General features: G+C 45.1%; 1 protein-coding gene across 1 annotated transcript in view; it reads right to left on the minus strand.

The window, feature by feature from the left end:
* The window catches only part of SORCS3 (sortilin related VPS10 domain containing receptor 3), a 516,588-nt gene that overhangs the window by 45,059 nt on the left and 451,818 nt on the right, over positions 1-19,711 (minus strand). The window contains exon 21 of the mRNA XM_084841986.1: positions 13,665-13,788. Within this exon, the coding sequence (XP_084698112.1) occupies positions 13,665-13,788 (124 nt within the window). The remainder of the gene's footprint in view (positions 1-13,664; positions 13,789-19,711) is intronic.

Below are 19,711 nucleotides of genomic sequence, written 5' to 3' on the forward strand. Positions count from 1 at the left end.
GCAGAAATAGACATTTTTCTGGAATTCCCTTGTTTTCTCCATGATTCAGCGAATGTTGGCGATTTGATCTCTAGTTCCTCTGCCTCTTCGAAACCCAGCTTGTACTTCCGGTAGTTCTCGGTTCACATACTGCTGAAGCCTAGCTTGATTTTGAGCATAACTTTGCTGGCATGTGAAATGAGTGCAATTGTACGGAAGTTTGAACACTCTTTGGCATTGCCCTTCTTTGGAATTGGAATGTAAACTGACCTTTTCCAGTCTTGTGGCCATTGTTGAGTGTTCCAAATTTGTTGGCATATTGACTGCAGCACTTTAACAGCATCATCTTTTTGGATCTTATAGCTCAGCTGGAATACTGTCATCTCCGCTAGCTTTGTCATTAGTAATGCTTCCTAAGGCCCACTTGACTTCACTCTCTAGGATGTCCAGCTCAAGTTCAGTGACCACACTAGCATGGCTATCAGGGACATTAAGATCTTTCCCGTATAGTTCTTCTGTGTATTCTTGCCACCTCTTCTTAATCTCAACTGCTTCTGTTAGGTCCCTGCCTTCTTTGTCCTTTATCATGCCCGTCTTTGCACAAAACATTCCCTTGAGATCTCTGATTTTCTTGAAGAGATCTCTAGTCTTTCCCATTCTGTTGTTTTCCTCGATTTCTTTGCATGGTTCATTTAAGAAGGCCTTCTTGTCTCTCCTTGCTATTCTCTGGAAATCTGCATTCAGTTGGGTATATCTTCCCCTTTCTCTCTTGCTTTTCACTTCCCTTCTTTCCTCAGCTACTTGTAAAGCCTCATCAGACAGCCACTTGGCTTTCTTGCATTTCTTTTTCTTTGGGATGGATTGAGTTGCTGCCTCCTGAACAATGTTACGGTCCTCCGTCCATAGTTCCTCAGGCACTCTGTCTATCAGGTCTAATCCCTTAAATCTATTCATCACATCCACTGTATATTCATAACGGATATGATTTAGGTCATACCTGAATGGTTTAGTGGTTTTCCCTACATTCTTCAATTAAGCCGAAATTCTGCAATAAGAAGCTCATGATCTGAGCCACAGTCAGCTCCAGGTCTTGTTTTTTTACTGACTGTACAGAGAGCTTCTCCATCTTTGGCTGCAAAGGACATAATCAATCTGATTTTGATATTGACCATCTGGTGATGTCCATGTGTAGAGTCGCCTCTTGTGCTGTTGGAAAACAGTGTTCGCTATGATCAACGTGTTCTCTTGGCAAAACTCTATTAGCCTTTGTCCTGCTTGATTTTGTACACCAAGGCCATGCTTGCCTGTTATCCCGGTGATTTCTTGGCTTCCTCCTTTAGCATTCCAATCCCCTATGATGAAGAGGACTTTTTTTTTTTTTGGTGTTAGTTCTAGAAGGTGTTGTAGGTCTTCATAGAACCGATCAACCTCAGCTTCTTCGGCATCAGTGGTTGGGGCATAGACTTGAATTACTATGATGTTGAATGGTTTGCCTTGGATTCATACTGAGATCATTCCATCGTTTTTGAGATTGTACCCCAGTACTGCTTTTCCCACCCTTTTGTTGACTATGAGTGCTACTCCATTTCTTCTAAGGGATTCTTGCCCACAGTAGTAGATATGATGGTCACCTGAATTAAATTCGCCCATGCTTGTCCATTTTAGTTCGCTGATTCCCAAAATGTCGATGTTCAATCTTGCCATCTCATGTTTGACCACCTCCAGCTTACTTTGATTCATTGATCTTACATTCCAGGTTCCTAAACAATATTGTTCTTTGCAGCATTGGACTTTCTTTTCACCACCAGACACATCCACAGCTGAGTGTCCTTTTGGCTTTGGCCCAGCTGCTTCACTCTTTCTGGCGCTACTTAGAAATTCCCTCTGCTCTTCCCCAGTAGAATATTGGTCACCTTCCGACCTGAGGGGCTCATCTTCCGGCGTCATTTCTTTTAGCCTTGTGATACATTCCATGGGGTTTTCTTGGCAAGAATACTGGAGTGGGTTGCCATTTCCTTCTCCAGTGGACCACATTTTGTCAGAACTCTCCACCATGACCTGTCCATCTTGGGTGGCCCTGCATGGCATAGCTTATGGCTTCACTGAGTTACACAAGCCCCTTTGCCACAACCACAAGGCAGTGATCCATGAAGGGAGTCTTCATCTTAACTTCCTCCAAGAAAGACCTCCAAGAAAGACCTAACCTTCAACACTCTGATAATATCCAACTCTGTGGAGGGGCTCTGAGGAGAGCGTCCTCTACAAGCTGGCTGCATGCCATAGCTTCTGGCCCAGCCTTTTTGGGGGGCACCAGACACTGTGAAGCATACTGCCATTATGCCAATAGGGATGTGTGAGGAAACCACTCTGGTAAATTTTTTAAAATGGATTTCTTCAATCCACAATTCCCAGAAACTGACACAGACCAGATGCATTTTGTTTCTGAAAACAAATATATTTTGTTTTCAATATATTTCAGGACGCGCAGTGTGTTCTGTGGAGCAAACTTCCCATGTCTGATCAAATGTGCAGTTTTGAAAAATGTGCAAATAAAAATGCATACTTTTTTAAAAAAATTGCATGAACACATTAGTCAATGGCTGGATGAATACAAAAATGTGCACCCAAAAGAAGCACATTGATTTTTTTTTTAAGTAGGCCAAAAAACACACACAACCTTATGGATTTTTGTCCTCCCCAAAAACTATTCACCCAAAAACTGGCACAGAAAGGACTTGGCAAAGAAAAATGGCAGTAGTCCATGGAACCGGAAGACAGCACATCCGTCCATCCCTGCATGCCAACAATAGCTCATATATGTGTAACTGAATATGGAACTGCAGCTGTGCACCCCAACCAAGTTTGGGCCACTACAGACCATATATCCAAACATCCAAAAGAGTGGCATTTATGAAACAATATGTAAATTCAGTCCTGCTTAACTTGAGAAGCTACACCCAATGGGTTCTAACCCCCCAGTGGGTATCGAAGCCAAGTCCAAACAGACAAATATCACTACAGACAAAACCATAAAATAAATTCTATTTAATACTTAATCTTAGAATATTACAAAAATTAAAAGGAATTGGTGGCATGGTGTGTCATCCTTTGGCTGTAGCAAACCCTGAATTAGGGATGTCAGAGAATTCTGCCATGGATCTCGGTGAGGCCGAATGCCAGTGCATTTGGCCTCCCGAAATCTGTGGTGGAACAAAGCCCCCCTCCCATGAAATGTGCGTGAAACGGAGCACTTACCTGCTGCCGCCCACACTGACTTGCGAATGGCGGCCGCTCTGCGGCCGCCATTCGCTTCCTCATCATAGCTGTGATAGGCTACGTAAATAATTACGTAGCCTATCACGGCTAACGCAGGGACGCCATTTGTGTCCCTGCGGAGGCCGTGATAGGCTACGTAAGTATTTACGTAGCCTATCACGGCAAGCTAAAAAAAACAAAACAGCGTACGCAAATGGCGGCGGCTACGGCAGCCACCATTTGCATTCCCTTTTTTTCGCTGTTTTAGCCTACATAAATATTTACATAAGCTATTATGGCGAAAAAAAGGGGAACACAAATAGCGTAGTGGGCGCTATTTGCGTTCCTTTTTTTCCCCTCCGTAATAGCTTAGGTAAATATTTATGTAGGCTAAAATGGGGGGGGGAAAGGAACGCAAATGGCTCCCACTACGCCATTTGCGTTCCCCTTTTTTTTCGCCCTAATAGCTTACGTAAATATTTATGTAGGCTAAAACAGCGAAAAAAAGGGAACGCAAATGGTGGCCACTGTAGCTGCCGCCATTTGTGTATGCTGTTTTTTTCTTTTTGCCTGCAGGCTGCCCAGCGGCCGGATGTCCGGCTGTGGGCAGCCCTGGCCAGCAGCTCTGCAGAATCGCCGCGGAGCAGAGCTGGCTGGATTACGATTTCGGGGGGAGGTGAGGAGCGCCTCCCCCCCACCGCAAATCACCCCATCAAAAAGGTAAGTGACTTTCGTACATCCCTATCCTGAATGCAATGGAGTCAGCAAACACTCAAACCTACAGGAGGCTAGCCAATGGGGTTCAGGCAACAACAGAGGTGGTCTAAATCCAGGCAGAAGTCAGGCAGGCAGGCAACAGCAGGAGTAGTCAAGGTCACAAACCAGGGGTCAAACACAGTAAATCAGTTGGGTACTTTATGCAGTCCAGAAGCAGGGTCATTAGGCAGCCCCAAAGGTTAGGAAATAGGGCATTAATCACAGAGCAAGTTTCACAGCACAGAGGCTGGATGGACCAAGTGGTTCCAGCACTGGCTGAGTTTCTAGTGAAGGCTTTTAAGCCCATACTCTGCCAGACACCACCCAGAGCTCAGCTGCAGTCGTCAGAGCTCCCTTTCCAGAGTCTTACTCCTGAGGACTCACTTTCTCCCAAGGAGACCTTTTCTGGAGAAGAGAACTCTGTTGCACAGGACCCCTACTGGCCTGTCTCTTGAGGTGATGATGCTCCCGGGTGGGGTCAGGGGGTTGCTCAGCCTCTGCCTCAGAGCCCCCTTCTCCTGAAAGGGATGGCCCTGCAACCATCTCCCCCGAGGGCTCAAGGGCTCTTGAGGGCTCCTGTGGCTCTGGTGGCAGTTCCTGGTCTAGGGAATCATGGGCTTCTGGGGCCTCTAGCTCTTCCTCTGAGGAGAACTCCAGCTGGGGCAGGACATGGTGGTTATGTGAGCAGATTACAGGGAAAGAGAATGCCACAAAACTATGAGATTAATTAAAAGAACTGCAATTGCCAAAGCTGGTACTAGGGATGTACGGACTGTGTAAATCCGCTCTGTCTGTGTTTTGTGGACTGTCAGGTGCCTTTTGTTCCATCACAGACAGATGTGATTTTTTTTTTTAGCATATAGAAAAATACGTAAATAATTACGCAAGTATTTACCTAAATATTTACATAATTTACCTTAGTACTAAATATTTAGTGTATTGTCCCCCATTCCATTCAACGTTTCCTCAGCAGAAATGTATTTTCCTATGAATTTATATGTGTAAATTTCAGGAAAGTTAAAAAAAATCATCCAAAAGTCCACAGACTTCACACGGCCTGAGGAGGTCGCTCCGCAGGAGATTCCACAGGTCAGATTCTTAGAAATCGAAGATCATTTTAGTCTGTCTCGAATTTCTCCATCATCCCTAGCTGGTAGTACTGATACAACTTAGCAAGATAACAACTTGAGCTTTTAACATTGTTATGACTCCTCCTTCCTATCCTGCTTTTAATACTTTTGCAGTTTAAAGCTAAATAAAGCTGAACTAAACTAAAACATAATTGTTAACTCTTCCTTTTCTTTCCTCCTGCACATTACTTGACTATCAAAGCTATGTTAAAGCATTACTAAGTTCCTTCAGCCATGTGAAGAATAAAGGTAGAACTTAGAGTGAAAGGGAAAACCCAAGACTTGGAAATAATTCTAAGTTCCATCTTCAGAAATAACTCCAAGTCTCAACCTCATAAATAATTCTAAGACTCTGTGATTACAGAGAAATTGTCTTTCCTTGTAATCACAGAGAAAGTTTCTAAAATGCTCATATAACCACCATGCTTCCTTCTTTGATTTTTTTTTCTTAAAAATGAAGCATTAGATTTCAATTTACAATTTTCTCTGTTTGGTGATGTTTGCCTGTTTGGATTTAGCTTGGTTACCCACTGGAACGTTTAGAACCAATTTGGTGTAGGTTCTACAGTTAAACAGGACCGAACTTACACACTACAGCATCAAATCTGGCAAAAGTAAGGATGTTGAGGGTGCCCACTATGGGGGTGGAGTCTGATGGACTCCCCCCTGCTTGATCCCCACAGACCCCCATTTGTGGACCACATGGCACTCACCAGACCTGTCCACAAGCACCACACAGTCTTTGAGCATACAGCAGCCCACTTGCTCCTTCCCCAAATCACTATTTTGTGCAAAAATGGTGGCTTGGGCTTTTTTGGGAAGGCAATGTTGCATAGATTGCAGCTGTAAAAGGTGATATATGCAACATTACAGGCATGAATGGGCCATTCACACCTGTAATGTTGCATAGATCACCCTTTGCAATGGCAATCTCCACAGCATTCCCTTCCCCAAAATGCCTGAGCTGCCATGCTTGTACAAAATGGCAGCTCAGGCAAGGAGTGGGTGGTTCGCAGCTCTTGTTGGTTGCTCGCCAAGCCATCAAGGAGCTCATGCAGCAAATGGGCATAGGTGGCGGCGGCGGTTTGGTGAGCGACTGATGGCCCTGGATGGAGGTAAGTCCATCCATCCCTAGGCACAAGGGTTCATTGGGGTTCAAGACACTTTCAAGTATTTCATCTCCATACGAATAATACCCAATGTACACAGAAATGAATACAGAAGTGGGGGCGTGCACCCATAGTAAGCTCTGGGCCACCCTAAACCCAAACCATATAGCCCAGCCTCCAGGAGAATGTCCTCTGAAGGCACAGGACACTATCAAGCATACTGGCCCACACCCACTGGGTGTGATATGACCTAGTTCTTTGCTGGGAAAGGAAAAACATTAGTTGCTTGGGACACATGGAAGATATTTCCAGAAACTGACAGCTGCAGTTTTGACACTGGCAGAAGCTCCAACACATATCCCCGACAATGCCATGGTGACACTTGTTTGTAGTTCTGTATGACAGAACTACTGGATTGTGCAAAATCAATGAGGCAAAGCAGTATCTGTTTTCAAGGAGGTTAAAATCCCTAGGGAGAATTCCACCAACACAGGCTGCTGTCAAACAACACACAATGCATATGTGTTGTGTGTTGAGAACATGTATGGGGAAAGGTATCTCAAAGACGTCCAGTGTTACCCAGTCTTGCAGACTGCAGCTGGGAGAGAAAGTTGGATCTCAATAGCAACCAAAATTCACAACTCTTGGCCAAGCTTAGGAAATAAGGAAAAGTGCAATGAGCTGATACACTGTAGAAAGGCATGCAATGGCCAAACCCAATGCTACTGTACCACACTGAATTGCACTGCTCTTTGTCACCATGAAGGAAATTGTTTGGGGGAATCAATTAATTTGAATAATAGTATTTATTCTAGATTAGGTACATGACTACGACCATAATCACATTCATGTCCCATAGATCCATTTATGTCCCATTAATATCAATTTGCACGCAAGAAGTTTGCAAGTTTATTTGGGGGTTATTAATGTTTCATGTTAATATTAGAGCAGTGGTGGATATCAAATGATTTTTCAGAGACAGAATCTTGCATTGTTTGATATTTTCTAGTATATCACTTGCATGTATACTTGTTTATAGATGTTATAGGATTTCATATATTTTATTTTTCCTCTATGTACATTCACCATCATCTTTTCATCTAACTCTATTGGGATCTTATAGTCATCAGTGGGAACATTTTCTTGAAGTAGAGAATATTCATTTATAAACCAAAAGTACAGAAATTAAAACTCGTTGATTTCAAAACAGGCATAGATGTGACGGAGGAGACATAGCATGGACAAGGAGATGGTGGCCTGAAGGTGGGGGACTTTGTATCAGTCCCTTTGTCATGGTCAGATCACTGTCTGCTGAGGTTTAGACTTACAGCAAGGGTAAGTCCCTTCTGCAAGGGTGGGGGACCTATTAAGATGGTACATTCCAGATGGTTTCCAGAGGGCTCGGGGGGGGGGGGCGTGTTCTGGCTGATATGGCTGGTGCTCCTGTCGAAGCCCTGGTTGATCTGTGGAATGCAGAAATGACCTGGGCAGTTGACATGATCACTCCTGAGCTCCCTCTCCAGAGTAGAGCTCGTACGGCTCTGTGGTATACTCCAGAGCTGAGAGTGATGAAACAAAATAGGAGACAGCTTGAGTGCAGGTGGAGAAAAACTCCTAGTGGATGCAGTCGAACTCTGGTTCATGCCCATGGCCAGATATATTCAAAGGCAGTGAGAGTGGCAAGGAAAAATATTTCACTACCTCTATTCAATCATCCATATGCTGCCAAGCGGAGCTTTAGTTTTTAGGGTTGTCCGGGCCCTTTCACATTCTGGCCCTAAGGACACTATGGAACCATAGGAGGCCTGCTGTAATGCACTGGCTAGGCACTTACAGAATAAAATCTCTTGAATCCGCTGGGAATTAGACTCCAGTATTACTGCAGGTGAATCTGGTGAGGTATCCAGAGCACAGCCTTGTCCAGTTTTCTTGGATGAGTTTCAGTTGGTACAGCTCAAGGACGTGGGCATGGTACTTGGAAAGGTTCATGCAACCGCTTCCATATTGGATCCTTGCCCTTCTTGGCCAATAAAAACTAGCAGGGAGGGAACAGCCAGCTGGGCTAGGGAGATGATTAATGCCTCCTTGCAAGAGGGAGTGGTTTGGGGCCTGAAAGAGGCAGTGGTGAGACCACTCCTGAAAAAATCCTTCCTAGACCTGGAAAACCTTAATAATTATAGGCTGGTTGCAAATGTTCCATTCCTGAGCAAGGTCCTTGAGCGAGTGGTTGCCAACTAGTTCCAGACACTCTTGGATGAGACCAATTATCTGGATACATATCAATCAGCATCCAGGCCTAGGGTTGGTACAGAAACAGCCTTGGTTGCCCTGTATGATGACGTATGTCAGGAGAAAGACAGGGCACGTGTGACCCTGTTGATTCTCCTTGATCTCTTGGTGGCTTTTGATACCATTGACCAAGGTATCCATCTGGGATGGCTGTCTGAGCTGGGAGTGGGAAACACTACTTTGCAGTGGTTTTGCTCCTACTTGGAGGGTTTCCTCCAGAAGGTGGGGCTTGGGGAACACTGCTTGGCCCTATGGATTCTACAATATGGGTTTCCACAGGGGTCAGTTTTGTTCCCATGCTGTTCAACATCTACATGAAACTGTTGAGTGTGGTCATCTGGAGTTTTGGAGCGTGTTGTCATCAGTATGCTGATGACACCTAGCTCTATTTTTTCCTTCCATCTTCTTCAGGTGAGGCTGTGGATGTGCTGAATCTGTCTGCAACAGTGGACTCGATGAGGGATAATAAAATGAAACTCAATCCAGACAAGACTGAAATGCTATTGGTGAGTGGTTCTGCTGACCAGATGGAGGATGTTCAACCTGTTCTGGATGGGGCTGCACTCCCCCTGAAGGAGAAGGTCTGTAGCTTGTAGCTCCTGGAACAATCTTTGTCACTTGAGGCTCAGGTGGCCTCAGTGGCATGGAGCGCCTGCTACTACCAGCTTCTGTTGCTGGCCCAGCTATCTGGACAGGGATAACCTGGCTTCAGTTGTCTATGCTCTGGTAATCTCCAAGTTAGATTACTGCAATGCACTCTACGTGGAGCTGCAGCTTTGAAGATGGTTCGGAAGCTGCAGCTCGTGCAAAATGCAGCGGCCAGATTGCTAACAGGGACCAGAAGGTCCAAACATATAAGACCAACTCTAGCCCACTTGCACTGGCTGCCTATATGCTTCCAAGCTCAATTCAAGGTGCTGGTTTTTATCCTATAAAGCCCTACATGGCTTGGGACTGCAATACCTGATGGCATGCCTCTCCTGAAACAAATCTACCCATACACTATGTTCAGTGTCTAAGGCCCTCCTTCAAGTGCCTCCTTCAAGGGAAGCTCAGAAGGCAGCAGTGAGGAAGAGGGCCTTCTCAGTGGTTGCCCCCCATCTGTGGAACAAGCTCCCTGATGAGGTCTGCATAGTGCCAACATTATTATCTTTTAGGTGCCAGGTTAAGACCTATCTCTTTTCCAGGCATTTGGCAGCACATGATGAGTTTTAATCGGTCCTGGAAGTGTCTTTACTTATGACTGATTGTTCAGTTTGGTTTTTAGTTATATGTTGTTTGTGTATATTGTCCATGTGCTTTTATGTGCTTTTTTGTAAATGGCTTTTAAACTTTTTATATTATATTTAATGTTTTAACTTCTGTAAACTTCCCAGAGACCTTCAGCTGTGGGGTGGTATAGAAATGAAATAAACTAGCTAACTAACTAACTAACTAGCAGGAAAGGTTTAGGTATTATCACAGTCTCATGTTGCCAACCAGCAGAGCTTTTCTGTGTGATTAGGGGGTTGGTAGGCTCCTCTCATGCAAAGTAGAGCCTCAAGCCTGTGAAGGACCACTGTGATAGTTTTGAAAGGAACTTTGAAGACAAAGTCAGTTGCGTTAGGGCTGAACTTGATACCACAGTTGTTACAAGTCAGGTGGAGGTGTCCTAGACACCACTGATTCCAGTTGTTGGGAATCATTTTCAGTTGTTGTGGCTTGATGGCACAGAGAAGGCACTTGAAGGTATTTAGCCTACCAAATATAGTCTCTCAACCCAAGCCCATCGTAGCTTGTGAAAGTTAGCTGGAGGGGGTGACTGGGTGGGTCCAGAGAGTGGTGAATGCTTCTGTGCAGGAGGGGGTGGTCCCATCCACCATGAAATAGGTGGCAGTGTGTCCCCTCCTCAAGAGGCCTGCTCTGGATCCAGAAGTGTGTGACAACTACTACCCAGTTGCAAATATCACATGTTGGGGCAAGGTACTCAAGAGGGTGGTGGTCTGCCAGCTTCAGATATGCTTCAAAGAAGGTGATTATCTAGACCCATTTCAATCTGGTTTCAGGACTGATTTTGGCACTGAACCAGCTTTGATCGCCCTGACCGGTGACTTATTTTGGGAGAGGGACAAGGGGAATACAACCCTGTTAATTCCCCTTGAACTCTTGGCAGCTTTTGGTAAAACCAACCATGGTATCCTTCTGGAACAGCTCTGTGAGTCTGGAACTGTAGGCACAGTATTACAGTGGTTCCATTAGTACCTTTCGGGCTGATCTCAGAAAGTCATGATGGGGAACTTCTGCTCAGAACCTTGTCATTTGTGCTGTGGGATCCCACAGAATTCTATCTTGTCCCCCATGTTATTTAACATTTAGATGATGCCATTGAGAGTGGCCATCAGGGGATGTGGGGCAAGGTGTCATCAGTATGTTGACACCAAGTTCTATTTCTCCTTTCCATCGCAAGCTCTGGAGGTGCTTGATTGGTGATGGGTTGGGTGAGGGCCAATAAACTGCAGCTGAATCCCAACAAGATGCAGGTACTATAGATTAGTGGTTCTTAGGTCTGGGAATCTTAGGCCTGCTCTGGATGGAGTTCCCTGAAGGAGCAGGTATATAGTCTGGAAGTTCTCCTTGATTTTACCTTGCCATTAGAGGCTCAAGTGGCTGCAGTGGCATGGAGTACCTTTATCCATTTCTGGCTGGTTCACCAGCTAGGGCCATTTCTGGACAAGTATAGCCTGGCCACAGTAATGCATGTCCTGGTAACCTCCCAATTAGACTATTGTAATGCACCCTATGAGGGGCTGCCCCTGCAGGTGGTCTGGAGATTGCAGCTTGTACACCATCTAGCTGCATGGGTGTTCGTGGGTTTGGCTATGCAAGATATTATAACACTAGTCGTTAATAGGGATGTATGAGAAATGTGTTTCAGTTTGGTTTTGATCACAATTTACCCAGTTCACACGTTCCAGACTGAACACAGACTCAGACACAATCTGTGGATGAAGTTTGTGCATTTCTTAGCTTGCAGTGTGATTCGCAGACCAAAAAAGATGTGTTCAACAGCATGTGTACATTTACAAAATGTGCATGAAAACATGTCTACTTTTGAAAAATGCACACGCATACACTTTCATCAATGGGAGAAGAACGTGTACATTTCAAAGATGCACACAATTGATGTGTACATTTGAAAAATATGCACGGAAAAATAATTTCATGCAAAAATATTTCATTCAAAAAGAAACAACAACAACACTCATAATCTGATACAGACTCGAGTCAGAACGAGCTTTGAGACGGAATCGGGGAACTTCAGCGAGATCGTGTTTTGCTGATTCACACATCCCTACTCCTTAAAGAGTTTCAGTGGCTGCTTATTTGTCACCAAGCCCAAATCAAGATACTGGTTTTGATATATAAAGACCTGAAAGTTTTAGGACCTGGCTACCTAAAGGCTATGGGGCCGCGGTGGCTTAGTGGTTAAGATGCTGAACTGCAGACTGGAAGGTCGGCAGGACAGCAGTTCGAGACCCGAGTGCTGCGTGACGGAGTGAGCTTCCGTCTTCAATCCCAGCTCCTGCCAACCTAGCAGTTCGAAAGCAAGAAATTGCAAGTAGATAAATAGGTACCGCTTTGGCGGGAAAGGTAACAGCGTTCTGTGCACCTCGGTGTTCAATCATGCCGGCCACATGACCACGGAAGCGTCTTTGGACAGTGCTGGCTCTTCGGCTTAGAAACGGGGATGAGCACCGCACCCTAGAGTCAGACACGACTGGTTGGGGACACCTTTACCTTTTTTTTACCTAAAAGTTACTGCTTCCTGTGTCATCCTGCTCATGATATGAGATCTGCCAGAGAAGCTCTTTTGGTTACACCATCACCTAATGAAGTCTGGTCATCCAGAACACATAATACAGGCTTCTTGGTGGTGACACCTGTTAGTGGAATGCTCCAGCACCAACTTTGGTCAGCTTTCAGCACCAAGTGATTTTTTTTTCCTCTACAAGCCTTTTGATTAGATGATTGCACCTATGTATTACAATGAGATCGCTGATGAATGGTGTATATGAAAAGTTTGATTCTGATGGGTAGTTGTGCATTTTTATTAGTTTTATTGGTTTTATAATATATTATTATTAATTAAGTATTGTTACCCACCCTGGGATTGTTTTGTGATGAAGGGCAGGATATAAAGTTTATACATAAATAAGTACATGGCAAGTTTCATGCCTTTTATTCCAAGTGCATGGTTTTTTCAAGGATCCTGGCTTAACAGCCCCACTAAATAGCAGAACTGGAAGATAAGAAGATGAATAAAGGAACTTAGAGGTCCTATAGCACTTGTTCCCCAATTTTACTTTGGGACCCACCAACTGAATTATTTATTTGCTTCTTTGGACCTTTGAGGTCCCTCAAATATAGTCACTAATATTGCACCACTGCCAGCATCTGATGACTCACTCATGCTATTCCCAAATTTCCATGTCAACTAGCAGCTATTCAACAGACATTTCATTCTTACCCACCATGCTACAAAATACTAATTAATATGCACAGTCACATTTTAATTCACTGAGATGTATAGGTTTCTTCAAAATGTGACAAATTCATATTTCAATACCTTGAAGGAAAATTATTCCTGGAATTTGATTTGTAAATTTGAAAAACAACAGTGTGGTTGAGTTCTGATGCTACAGTGCTTGGTTATTAAAAGTCTTTGTTTCAAAAGATAATAACCAAATTCAAATTTTACATTCTTGACTGCTCCCTCCTTCCCTCTCTTGTGCATCTTAATAAAATACTTCCTGGTTTACTCAGTGATGTATGATCTGACAAACTGTGGTTATAGAGATCTCTCCAAACAATGATAGCAAATCATGGCAAATCCTAGTTTGCAAGGAGTACTCAAATCACAATCTGCCAGTTTGAACATCACAGCAAACTGTGGTTTAGGAAAAACAGCAAGTCTTCTGTTAAAATGTCCAAGGTTGGGGAAGAGGACATGCTCAAGCTTATTGCTCATTCACTGTCCTCCAAACCATAGCTTAGAGGACTGGGAATGTGACATCTGAATGCAGTCGATGTTACTATATATTGTACTGTATCAGTGTTATACACATAGATGTAATTCCATCTCTTGCATTAGTCTGTATCTGATTACCATGCACAGCAATATCCTTGGTGTCCTGGATGAGGATGCTGCCAGCTGAGACCTGCACCGTGATAGTATTCATTCCTTCAGTGGTAAAAGTATAAGAGATGCTGCTGTCCAAGGTGATGAATGGCTGCAAAAATAACATACAGTTATAGTTAATTCATTAACCATTTAACAAGAATGTCAAGATTTGTAGGATGGGAAACATTTAGAATTTTCATGAGTCATGCATATGAATGTGGACATGAGTCCATCAATTTGAGAGGTCAATAGTTTCTAGAAGAGGTTTGATGCTGCCTAGGCCACTTTCTGTATAATGCTTATTTCATAAGAAGACAAATAAGTGGTGACTGGATACGTAGTTCATTTCAGATTTTTGCAAAAAGAAATGGTTAATGCATAAAGCATAAAGCTAATCTGGCCTGGGTACCAACTTTTAGAGGGAACAACTACCCAGATGCCAGACACCCCTGACAGAACATTCTCTTCCCTCCTCCCATCCTAAGTAAAGCCACTGGGGCATGCTCCTAGGTAGGGATGTCAGAGAATTTCTCCACGAATCTTGGGGAGGCCGAATGCCAGCACATTCGGCCCCCCAAAATTGGTGGAGAAACGGTCTGCCCCCCCCCGCCCCCCCGGGACAGGACTTACCTTGGTCGAATATCCCTGGCAGCGGCGGCAGCTCCGGCGGCAGTGCAGCGGCGGTGTGGTGGCGGCGGCGGCTGGTCTTCCGACCGGCTGCCACCACCGCCATTTCCAAGTAAAAACAAAAAACAAAACAAGCAAACGTGATAGGCTACGTAAAGATTTACGTAGCCTATCATGGCTAGATTTTAAAAAAACACCGTGATAGGCTACGTAAATGTTTACGTAGCCTATCACAGCTGACTTTGAAAAAAAAAAAGCGTGTACGCAAATGGCGGCGTCCATGGGCGCCACTGTTTGCGTTCCTTATTTTGGCATGTGTAGTCTACGTAAACATTTACGTAGACTACAGCGAAAATAAGGGCAACGCTATTTGCATTGCCCTTATTTTCACCATAGTCTACGTAAATGTTTACGTAGACTACACGTGCCAAAATAAGGAATGCAAATGGCGGCGCCCATGGGCGCCGCCATTTGCATACGCGCTTTTTTTTTTCAAAGTCAGCCGTGATAGGCTACGTAAACATTTACGTAGCCTATCACGGCTGACTGCAGGGACGCAAACAGTGGCGGCTACGGCTGCCACCATTTGTGTCCCGGGAGGACTAGAGGATTCATGGCCGGAGGGACGGGGCACCTCCCCCCTGGCCAGAATTTTGGTGGGGAGGGATGGGATGCCTCCCCCCCAGCCAGAATTTTGGCGGGGAGGGACGGGGCGCCTCCCCCCGCCAGAATTTGGGGGGGAGGGACGGAGCGCCTCCCCCCCACCGTGAAGCAAGCTTCGGGATCAGGTAAGTGACTTTCATCCATCCCTACTCCTAGGACAAGCTGGGCTCTACTCCTAAGAGGAATACAGCAATTGTCCACCAGCAGTAAGAGAGGACAGAGCAGTTACATGGTGTTTGTCAACCGTGATAAGAATAAGATAATCGCAATAAGACCGTGGCACATATATTGTCTACATCTAGAGCTACAAGGGACAAAGTCCATACAAGACAAATTAGACAAAAACTTCGTGCTCTTAAAACTACTTGTCCTGAACAATCTGAATATTCATGCCCTTTTTCCCCCTTTGAAATTACAAACGCACTCAAGGATATAAAAGCTAGCAAGGCATCTGGACATGATGGTATACATCCTGAATTCCCCCTGCATTGTGGAAAATATGCAAAAAGATGGTTGGCAGAATTCTTTTCGGATATTATGGAAACAGGTATAATACCACACAAGAAGAAGCAAGCAAAAATCATCGCAATACTCAAACCGGGAAAAACAAATGACCAACCGAAGAACTATCGACCAATCGCACTGCTAAGCACTGTCTATAAGCCTCTCAAAAGGCTTCTGCATAATAGAATTGGCCAAAAGATATTCCTGATAATTCCAGTGGAACAAGTTGGATTTTGCCCCACACGAAGCTGCGCTGACCAAGTGCTTTCACTAACAACCTGTATAGAAGCAGGATATCAGGTGAGGCAAAAAACATCAGTTGCTTTTATAGATTTAAGTGCAGCATATGATACAGTGTGGAGACATGGACTACTTTATAAATTAATACAAGTAACCTCATGCCAAAAAACTACCCGACTTATTGATAATATGCTTGCCGGAAGAACTTTCTCTGTGACTATAGGACGCTAGCGTCCCTACAATTTTAAACAACAGACTACAACAAGGCTCGGTTCTTACACCTCTCCTTTTCAATCTATACATAGCTGACATACCACACACAAAGTCGAGGAAGTTTGGCTACACGGATGATTGGGCTATAGCCACACAACATAAATCCTTTGAGACAACTGAAGATGTCCTCACTTCTGATCTAGACATACTGGATAAATATTTCTGTAAGTGGAGGTTACAGCCCAATCCAACAAAGACGAAAGTAACATGCTTCCACCTTTGTAATAGATCAGCAGGCAGAGAGCTCAACGTTCAATTTAAGGGAAACCGGCTCAATCACAACATGCATCCCAAATATCTTGGGGTCACACTGGATAGGACACTTTCCTATAAAGAATACTTGATGAAGACTGCTGCCAAACTGAGAAGTAGAAATAACATTCTACACAAACTATGCAGCACTAGATTGGGCTCAACAGCAGATACGCTGAGAACGACCGCACTCAGTCTGGTTTACTCAGCAGGAGAGTACTGTGCCCCAGTGTGGCTTAATAGTCTGCACACGAGAAAGGTCAATACACAACTGCATGAGTCAATGCGTATTGTTAGTGGGATGATATGATCTCCTCCCACATACTGGCTGCCTGTTTTGAGCCATTAGGGATGTCAGAGAATTCCACCAAGGATCTCGGGGAGGCCGAATGCCAGCACATTCGCCCCCCCAAAAATTGGTGGCGGAACGGTCTGCCCCCCCACCCCCACCCCGGGACAGGACTTACCTTGGGCGGATCTTCCTGGCGGCAGCGGCTCCAGTGGCGGAGCAGCGGCGGTGCGGTGGCGGCGGCTCCGGCGGCCGGTCTTCCAACTGGCTGCCGCCACCGCCATTTCCAGTTAAAAAAAACACACACACACATGATAGGCTACGTAAAGATTTACGTAGCCTATCATGGCTAGATTTTTAAAAAAACACCATGATAGGCTACGTAAATGTTTACGTAGCCTATCACGGCTGATTTTTTTTTAAAAAAAAAAACACGTGTATGCAGATGGCGGCGCCCATGGGCGCTGCCATTTGCGTTCCTTATTTTGGCACATCTTAGTCTACGTAAACATTTACGTAGACTAAGACGGCGAAAATAAGGGGAACGCAAATAGCGTAGATTCAATCACATCAAACTGTGATTGTGGGGCTGAAAAACAAACTATCCAACATATAGTGACGGAGTGTCAAAAACCAAGCCTACAGTGGAGGCTTTGCTGATTTCCTGGCTGTGACAACTGAAGTAAAAAACTATATCTGTAACCTAGACATACGTTTGTATAGGGATGTCAGAGAATTCTGCCACGGCTCTCGGTGAGGCCGAATGCCAGTGCATTCGGCCCCACGAACTCCGTGGCGGAACGGCCTGCCCCCCTGCCCCCCCTAGCGGATCTCCCCCGGGACGAGACTTACCTGAGGCGGATGTTCCGACCGGCTCCCACTGCTGTCATTTGCAGTCTTGTCATTTTGGGTTTTTTTACAAGACGTGATAGGCTACGTAAAGATTTATGTAGCCTATCACGGCTGGGTAAAAAAAAAAAAAATGCATACGCAAATGGTGGTGGCTATGGCCGCCACCATTTACGTTCCTTATTTTTGGCCATCTTAGTCTACGTAAATATTTACATAGACTATGACGGCGAAAATAAAGGGGAACGCAAATAGCGTAGCAGGCGCTATTTGTGTCCCTTTTTGATTCGCTGTTTTAGCCTATGTAAATATGTATGTAGGCTAAAACAGTGAATCAAAAAGGGACGCAAATAGTGCCCGCAATGCTATTTGCGTTCCCCTTTATTTTCGCCATCATAGTCTACGTAAATACTTATGTAAATTAAGATGGCCAAAAATAAGGAACACAAATGGCGGCGGCCGTAGCCGCCACCATTTGCGTACGCGGTTGTTGTTGTTGTTTTTCTTACCCAGAGCCCTTCATGGCCGGAAATCTGGCTGCGGACGGCTCTGGCTTGGGCCTGGCCGGCTGCTCCACAGATAGGGATGGCGGAGAATTTCTCCCCGAAACTTCGGGGGGCCGAGCGCCAATGTGTTCGGCCCCCGAACAAGTTTCGGGGAGAAATCCTCCGAACCCCCCCATACCCCGCACACCCCCCTGGGACGGGACTTACCTTCACCGAATGTCCCTCCCGGTGGCGGGTCCGGCCGGTGGTTCGGCGGGTGTTCGAGCGGGGCGGGAGCGGCAGCCGGTCTTTCGACCGGCTGCCGCCACCGCCATTGCAATCAAAGAAAAAAAAAATGCCCCCTGATAGGCTACGTGACGATTCACGTAGCCTATCACGGCTAGATGTGCAAAGTCAGCCGTGATAGGCTACGTCAATCGTCACGTAGCCTATCACGGGTGACTTAAAAAAAAAAGCGCGTACGGATAATGGCGGCCCCCATAGGGAGCTGCCATTCCCGTTCCTTATTTGGTCGCTGTAGTCTATGTAATCGTTTACGTAGACTACGGCGACTAAATAAGGAACGCGAATGGCGGCTCCCTATGGGGGCCGCCATTAGCGTACGCGCTTTTTTTTTTTAAGTCACCCGTGATAGGCTACGTGACGATTGACGTAGCCTATCACGGCTGACTTTGCAGATCTAGCCGTGATAGGCTACATGAATCGTCACGTAGCCTATCAGGGGGCGTTTAAAAAAAAAAAAAAAAAAAACTTTCGCGTTCGCGGCCGGGCAAGGCGGGAAGCCTCCTCCCTGGCCTGAATTTCGGCTGGGCCGAGGCAGGAAGCCTCCCCCCCCCCCGGCCTGAACTTTGCGGGGGGAGCAGCGAAGCACCTCCCCCCCACCGCGAACGTCCTTTGAGGACAGGTAAGGGACTTTCGTCCACCCCTATCCGCAGAGCTGCCACAGAGCACAGCCAGCTGTCGAGGATTCCGGGGGGGAGGAACGGATCGCCTCCCCCCCATCAAGGATTCCGGGGGGAGGGATAGAACGCCTCCCCCCCACCATCAACATAATCCGCGGAAAGGTAAGTGACTTTTGTACATCCCTACGTTTGTAATATTCCTGTCTATATTTTATAGTTTACATTTCATATTTATTATGCTCTATGTTTTTATTGTAATGCGATGTAAATGTGCCGTATGATAAATAATAAATGTCAACCATTCCTTCTATGTTGGGTTGGACCATGCTATTGGACTGGTTGTTTCCTATGCTGATGGGTGGAATCTGTAATGGAAAAAGCTGGGGAAGAACTGATAGTACACATATTTTTGAAAGTGAGATTTTCATATATACATATTTGCAAGAGTGAGATTGCTACCCATAGCCACCTGCTCCTATTTTCCACCCCAGTTTGAACTTTCTGTTCTCTAAGTGCCCTGCTGTTGTTAGAGGAAGGATGCAGAGCCAGGGTAGGGAGACACAGGACTTAGGTTCTCTCTATGGTGTCACATGAAACTGTTTTCCATACCTGCTCACCATCTAACTTCCTGCTTGAGCTGCAGATGTCATCTGGTGACAACCAGGAAGAGGGCCTTTTCTGTGGTGGCACCCACTCTCTGGAATACCCTCCCTCCAGAAATAAAACATATACTAAGTCTGATGCAGTCAGATGCATGTTGAAGCTTTTTTTAAAAAAATCCACCTTGGCGGTATGATTTGTAATGCCTATGATTTGATTTTTGTTTGTTCATTTGTTTGCTTTCTGGTGACCAGTGGTTATGTTTTAGTATGTTTTATTTATATTGTATATTGTATATTTATATTTTTATGTTATGGTTTTAATGTT

This window comes from Heloderma suspectum, chromosome 3, assembly GCF_057233095.1.
Source record: "Heloderma suspectum isolate Gila_16-S chromosome 3, 16-S_ref, whole genome shotgun sequence".
NCBI lineage: Eukaryota > Metazoa > Chordata > Lepidosauria > Squamata > Helodermatidae > Heloderma > Heloderma suspectum.